Genomic DNA, 7,706 nt, shown 5'->3' on the forward strand with positions numbered 1-7,706 from the left:
AAGGGCAGAAACCTCCAAGTCGCTAAAAACACTGGACACCTGTTCCCTGGATCCCACTGGGAGAAATTCCACTCCCCAGTCAGTGTGTGTGTGTGTGTGTGTGTGTGTGTGTGCATGAACCTGTGTGGCAGTAACAAGAATGTTGACACTGGACTTTCCTGTCTCACGTGGACCTCTGTGCAACATCACTTCCTTTATGACCCTTCCCTATTTAAAGGCCAGTGTGGAGCCAGAGGGGCTTCAGCAGGGGATTAAAGTCAAAGTCCTCACACTCTTCACACCAGCGGCTCACCCACTGACCGACTGACGATCTGGAAAGCTCTGGATGTTTCCGTGAAGATCCATGCTGGATATAAAGGCTGAGGCGTTCATGATCAGTTTCACTTCGTGAGTCAGGAGTTTTTAAGATTCAAGTCAGACTCAACTAAATTCAGCTTGAATTTTCACCAGAAGAGTGAGTTTTGGAGACTTTGATAACATTCAGACCTTTTTGCATTGAGCTGACTTCTCATTTTTGGAAGCAGTTTGTTAGACCCAAAGACGCACGCTAACTCTCAGAAAACCAGACACACTCTGCAAGGTTTTGTAGAATTTATTTCTAAAGCCCTGAAGAAATATAAGACGAGTAAAATACCAATTTCTCGGAAAGCATCCCATCTAGTGTCCTGTCACAATGAGTTGCGGTGGAACCACCACAGTTTCACCACAGGAGCCTCAGGCTTTCAAACGGGCTGTACGGAAGATAAAATGTGCTGCTATGGTGGCCAATTTGGCCAAGAGCTGGCAGGGCTGGGCCAATGAACATGCAGGCAAGCAGGATGCTATCCCAAGTGGCTGGATGCCTTCATCTGTCGAGGAAGAAGACAAAAAAGAGCGCAACCATGTGGTCAAACTTACTGTTACCCCGCGTGTAATCACAGCAGAAGCCTCAGACACCAGTGCAAGTAAGATCAGGACCTGTACTGTCACCAAAACGGTCCAACCAAAACGCAGCGAGTGCAGCAGCAGTGATTTGGTCAATGCCATCCGAGGAAAGATGGAGTCAGGTCCAGAGGAGAGCAAGCCGTTCTTGGGCAACGAGTCGCCGACACGGCGGCGCCAGATGAGGGCACTACAGAGTGGAGGGGGAGGAGGGGTCATCCAAGACAAGAAGACGATGCTCCAGGACAAGAAGCCAGGGTCGAGGAGTAGCAGTGTGGACACAGAGGACAGTGGCCTGGGAGAGGAGGCAGGGCTCAGCGACAACAATGAATCCAAAACTGAACAGGGGGAGATCCAGCCCAAGAAACAAACCAACAGGCCAAAGGTAGAGTGGTTACTCACCATGATGATATACCAACATTAAGGCAAATTCACTGGTTCAGTCTCCAAACTTTATCAACCCAATGTCGAGCAACAGGACACAGCTGTTTTCAACCAAAAAAATCTTTGAAAATGAAATGAATGCTACTAACCCAGTACCAAATTTACAGCTAGCCAGTGTTCTGGCTTGTTCTGCTGCCCCCAAGTGGCCTAAAATTGATTTGGGTTGATTTGCAAAATAACTGATGCCTTAGCCGGCCATCCAGTACGAAACATGTTTCTCTGCCTGTAGCTGAACCTACTGTAGGTTTAACTGAACCTCAGAAGAGAATGTCCTTTCCAAATACCAAAATAAAAAAAGCTGCTGGGAGGCACTTTTTGGAATTTGTCCTTACAAAGTACAGAAAGACAAGTGAAAGTGAAGTTATGATAGAATATAGCCAAACACTTTTATTTCTCTGGCTAACATCCAAACCTCTTATTTTGTGATTGAGGTCATTTGCAATTGGTCCTTTGCACATTTGAGTGCTGTTAATGACAGGCAGATAGAAGAGCTAATATGACATTGCATAATTGCCCTCTAATTATGTTTTTTTCAAGCATGAGATCAGTGGGTTATACACAAGTTTTAACAAGACACTTATAAGTCTCTCTTGTCTACTTTTTCTATAACCACAATAAATGTTTCCCTTGTCCCTCTATTAAACACAGAGTGGAGGACAAATGCCTTAAAATAGAGCATAAATATTCCCACACAAGTCACACAGCGTGAATAAACAAGTTTAACCAGAAGTCCCTTTGATGTCACCTGAAGAAATCCAATGCCCTCGCGGAAACCAAACAGCATAACAGTTGCATAACTCCAATACTGAAATATCTCCTATAAAAGGCAAAGAACCCGGACGGTGGGCCCCCAGTGTGTCGATGGGGTCGCCAGAGAGCGAGTCCAGCTCATAAAAACATAAGCTGGACTGCTGCAGTGCAATGGAATATATGTAAATAAATATAGTCATGCTCTGCAACGTGTTCGCCAACCTGACCTTCAGGTGGAACAGTCAGTGAGGGGAAAACGGGGTGAAGGGAGAGAGGGCAGCGAGGGACACGAGTGAGAGAGGTAATGTGAGAGACAGACACAGTCAGACACTGTGACAAGAATAATTTAGGGATATGAGAAGCAGTGTAAGGACATTTTATTTCATTGATTTGTTTGTAATGTCGAATTAAACTGTCTTAATAAACATAATGTCTGAAGGCAGTGGCGAGGTATTTAAATAATAACGAGCAAATAGTAATGAGAAACTGGTCACATTCCTGCTCTTGCATGTTCAGAGCAGAAACGCAGAGACAAATGCTAAGAACCAAAGATGGAGTAAAAATAGAAAAAACAAACAAGGGAATCAGGAGCATCACTCGCAGAGTTTCGTGGAAGGTCCCTCAGTGACAAGTCTTCACTTTTCATAGACCACATACCAGAGAGATCTGATGACACTGATCTGAGGGCCTGGCAAGCTGAGGAAAATACCGAAGGAGGAGAAGACGTGGGGGAAGGAGCGTTGGGAGAGAGAAGAGATTGAACAGGAAGGGCAAAAAGAAGAGGGAGATTTTGATGAATGAGACCACGGAGAAAGATGAGAAGGGAGACAAAACAAAAGCAGAGAGGAAGGAGAGATGAGAAGATGCACAAGAGTTTTTTTTAATTACTTTAAAGGTTAAATTGGTTGGTAGTGGCACTGCTGAAAGACACAACAAAAAAGTCAGACTGTAAGATGTTTTCTGAAGAGCAGCCAGAGCATTCATGGATTCTTAAGATTGTAAAATATAATGTTTGAACATGCTGGCTTATATGAGTAAATATTTTGATTAATATATATGTCTGAGAGCAAAGAAAAGGCCATGCAAGTTTATTACAAGGAGGAGGGTCATTAATCAACATTAACATAGAGACAGAGTGTGGTCACCCTGATCAGTCAACAGATTCTGATGTGTAAAGTCAGAGGAACCAGATGTTAACCTGTTTTACCATCATTTATCTCCAGATTAAGATTGCCACTATGGGTGACATCAAAAGCCGCTGGCAGCAGTGGTCCAACCTGCACATCGAGGGCCAGAAGCTCAACCCCTTCAGCGAGGAGTTTGACTACAAGTACGCCATGGCTCAGCGCCTCCGCAAGGGTGATGCCGGTTACGGTCGACCCAAAGACGGCTCCAAGACGGCAGAGAGGGGCGACCGGGCCCAGAAACACATCCACAGGGAGATGGAAGAGATGGTGTGGATTATCAGGGATATGGGCTTCAAGGACAAAGAGGGGAGGACCATCATCTCCTTTGGCAGGCTCTTCGACCGCTACGTGAAGATCTCAGATAAGGTGGTGGGCATCCTGCTGCGCTGCCGCAAACACAAGATGTTGGACTTTGAGGGGGAGATGCTGTGGAAAGGACAGGATGATGATGTTATCATTACACTGAGGGACTGAGGACAGACATGATGTCTTAAAAACATCCACACATACAAACACACCCACTAATCCCACACATCAGCCCAGCCAGAGAAACAATGCTAATCACAATGCTACATCTTGTATGCAAGAAAAATGTAGTCGTGTGAAAGAGAGAATAGTGCAATGTGATTATAATGTTAAACAATAATAATAATTCTCACACAGCTCACAGCTTCAACGATGAACACACTGAAAGGTAAAAATCAGTAAAACATAAAACAATAGACAGACAACATCTCTAAAACTATTCACATCAGATCTTTAATACACTTAAATTATTAACAGGCTGTGAGTGGACACACACACACACACACACACACCAGACTCATTAGTTCTTCTCATATACCTGACAGGTCATCCGGTGAAGGGAAGCTATCTTTTGCATGCTAACCATGCTCGCCTTGCTAACTATGCTGTATGCTCGAGGCCTCGAGAATCCAACACAATGTCAGCCATGTTAGAAACCTTCACTCAGACTGCAGCTGAACAAACTTACAGGAGGTTTCATCTCCTAATTCACTGGCAGACTTAACTTTTAACTCTTAAGATCATTTTAAAAACAAACAAGCTAGCACGGATGTAGCCTTGTCACAGAATATTGTGCATTCAAAATGAGAATTACACAGCAATGTGACCAAAGGGGGTTTTTGTCCCCTTTGGACTGACTTTAGCGTTAAAGTATGTGAGTGAATATTTGGCAGTGGTTTAAGCTAATATTTACATTAAGGCAGGAACAGATGAAAAATAGATTGGTATACTAAACAAGAGCTCAGTTACCATTGGATAGTTTTATAGTTTTGTATGTGCACTTTTTATGGGATATAAATTTAGAATGTTTAACAAGTCAGCTTTGTTAAACTTTGTGGATGTACAGTATGGATGGATACTTCAAAGCAGATTGAGCCAGTTTAGGCAGCTCTCTATAGACTAATATATGGGCTGCCTGTCGTCAGTATTTCAAACCAAAGTTGGAGCCATTGTCTTTGGACCACAATAATTATCTGTTTTCAGTTTTCTAGCCAACTAACTGGTTGATTTGCCCTTGATTGTAAAAGTAGAAAAGCTTTGTAGAGTTACTCACATATAACATTTTATCAGTAAAGGAAACCAGCAGTAGCAAGAAGCTTGAGCACAGTGAAAAACTCTTGTTCACCGATGTGAAACGTTCAACTGTATTGTGAAATGTCATTTACCTCATTTGAATATTTAGGAGAAACTTGAGCTGTGTGAATGAAACTTAGAGGTGCTTAATAAGTTAATTTTGAGTATTTTTTTTCTTTCAAAGTGAAAGCATATGAGACTTCTTACAGAAGCACAATTTTATTACAAAATGTGTCATAAGAACTGTGCAGGGTGGTGTACCATGCACAGGTTATAAAGTAAAGTATTTTGTCATTGGAAAATCCATTTAGTACTGAGACTGTGAAATTAGTGTTTTGGCATTTTTGCTGTGCTCAGAGTGTTAACATGGGACGTCAATAAAGACTTTAAATACTGATATTCAGTTTTTCTTTATTTAAGTTGTCGGATTTTGAACTTCTGAGCAAACTGTCTCTTTCACAGCTGTAGTTTGGTTCATCTTGTCCAGATCAATCGTAGGAACGATATGAAAACATTCTTTGTTTTTTCTGGTCTGTCTTGTGTTCACGTTGAAACAAACCAATGTCAGTGCTTTATGACATCAAGTTTTATGCTGGATACAGTGACACTGTTTGCTGCCAAAAGTCCACACATACAACCATCTATTCTTACATAAGAACAGAAATAAAAAATCCTATGCTAATAACAGTTGTCTGAAGATGTACAATTATGTACAGCTTATTTATAGTTGTAGGTTTAGCTTTGTATTCCACCCATTAATGCTGTAGTTTCTTGGATGCATCCCCAGTGTCTCTCATTTATTATTACTGCTGCAATGAATTATGGCCTAGTCACTCTGAAAAGTCTACAGGGTTGCACACTTGCTAAAAATCCTTGGGAAAGTCTCCAGAAGCTTGCCAGAGCCCTTAAGCGCCTGCTGATGCTGCAGTGAGACAGTCTTAAGCCCTTGTGGACTCTGTGGCTCAGTCCAGACACTGTTGGTAGTTCACTGAGCTTTTGTCACATTTCACCCCCCCCCTTTCTCTGCTACTAGGGTGTTTCCTGGAGGGGACAGGGGAAGGAAAGGTGCACAGCCTCAGTGTTTCATGGCATGTATTACACACCATGTTTTTGATAAATTAATTTGGATTCTGCTCCATGTTGACATGACTGCATCACATCATTTGATGCATATTTGTCAGCTGCACATTCATGCTGGGAATCTCCTGTTCTACCACACTCCATTGTCAGGAATTTTGAATGTAGCCATTAGAAGATGGTAAATTGTGGCCATAAAGGGATGCACATGACCAGCAACACTGAGATAGGCAGTGGCATTCAGACAATGATCAGCTTTTATTAAGGGACCAAAGTGTGCCATCACCAGCCTGGACTGTTGACACAAGGCAAGTTGGTTCTCCTGTTCTTGGTTGAAAGGAGACCAACCTGATGTGTCTTCTTGTAGCCCGCCCACCTCAAGGCTGGACGTGTTGTTCATTCTGGTGTTCATTCTTTATGTCGCCACAGTTGTAAAGAGTGGTTATCTGAGTTACTGTGCCTGTCTGTCAGCTCCAACCAGTCAGGCCATTCTCCTCCAGTCTCTTTCATTAAGTCTTTCGTGATGCAGAGCCACTGCTCACTGGATTTTTGTTTTTGGCACCATTCTGAGTAAACGTTAGACTATCGTGCATGAAAATCCCAGGAGATCAACAGTTTCAGAAATACTCAGGCCAACCTGTCACTGAGATCACATCTTACCCCATTCAGATGTTTGATGTGAACATTAACTGCAGCTCCTGAGCTGTATCTGAATGACTGTAGACTTTGCACTTATAGCATGTTATGGTTTGGATGTTAATCCAATTTTATTGAAAGATCCGGGAGAGAAAGATGTAGTAGAAGAGAAAATCACAGAAGGAAAGCAGAAAGAAGAAATGGAGAGTAGATGGCAAATAAAAAAGAGGAGGTACTATAAAGGAGAAAAGAGGATGGAGTCACGGAGAGGAGGATAGGGAGGTATGATAGTAAAGACATATCTGGAGTTTTAAAATTCACTCTTGGATTAATACAGTCAAAGTCCAGCCCTCCCCTGAATTAAAGCACCTGAAAATGTTACATTACAGTAACGCAGTAGGGGACAGCACAGTGTGGTGGAGGACCGTCTGTATCACAGCGCAGCTCCTTCCTATATGGTGTCAGTGTTTTACTGAGGTGAAACATGCTGTTGTTTGAAATTGTAATTTCCCCCGTGGAGAAGATGATTTATGTCTCAATTTGCATTTGCACCATCTGAGGGCCTCCTGCTGCTTCATCCAATTTTAGTGTGTGAATTTGTCTTTCTGTCTTTGTGTATGCAAGTCACGCTAGCACTTGTATGTGTGTGAGTGTGTGTGTGATGTGGTGTCTTCTCCGTCTGTCAGTCTGCGCATGTGCATGCAAGTCATGCCTTTGCCTGTGTGTATGTGTGTGTGTGTGTGCCTAGTGTGACCTGGCTTCCTGTCACGCAATTGCTTTGTGTGTGTGTGTGTGTGTGTGTGTGTGTATGCGTGTGCTTTCGTATCTATCCAACAGTGGACCTCCCCTTTGTTACACACTCCCTGGACGTGTGAGCCAACAGGGGACATTTTGGACGACCGCTGATGGTCATGCTATAACTCATGCTGTAATTATGTCTTAAACTCTATACTGAATTTATTTTCATTATACCCAAGAGGGGACCTGCAGGTATTTGAGTTTGAAAGGTCATTCTCAGCTTTGCCTTTGCAGGTAGGAGCAGTGATTTTAAGGACTCATTCACATGGATCATTTTTTCACAGACAATGTGAA

At 42.8% G+C, this 7,706-nt stretch overlaps 1 protein-coding gene across 1 annotated transcript; it reads left to right on the forward strand.

Annotated features, from left to right (window-relative positions):
• The first annotated feature begins 223 nt into the window (after nt 1-223).
• abraa (actin binding Rho activating protein a) lies at nt 224-5,300 on the forward strand. Its single transcript, XM_018678229.2, has 2 exons — nt 224-1,306; nt 3,339-5,300. The coding sequence occupies exons 1-2, from the start codon at nt 674-676 to the stop codon at nt 3,774-3,776; spliced, it is 1,071 nt and encodes a 356-aa protein (XP_018533745.1). The 5' UTR covers nt 224-673; the 3' UTR covers nt 3,777-5,300.
• Nucleotides 5,301-7,706: the final 2,406 nt, after the last annotated feature.

This window comes from Lates calcarifer, linkage group LG12 (genome assembly GCF_001640805.2).
Source record: "Lates calcarifer isolate ASB-BC8 linkage group LG12, TLL_Latcal_v3, whole genome shotgun sequence".
In the NCBI taxonomy this organism is placed as follows: Eukaryota; Metazoa; Chordata; class Actinopteri; family Centropomidae; genus Lates; species Lates calcarifer.

Excerpts from the sequence above, each read along its gene's own strand:
- abraa (XM_018678229.2), top strand. The coding sequence starts at position 674 with ATGAGTTGCGGTGGAACCACCACAGTTTCACCACAGGAGCCTCAGGCT. Across the intron at positions 1,307-3,338 it reads AACAAACCAACAGGCCAAAG|ATTAAGATTGCCACTATGGG; the intron begins GTAGAGTGGTTA and ends ATTTATCTCCAG.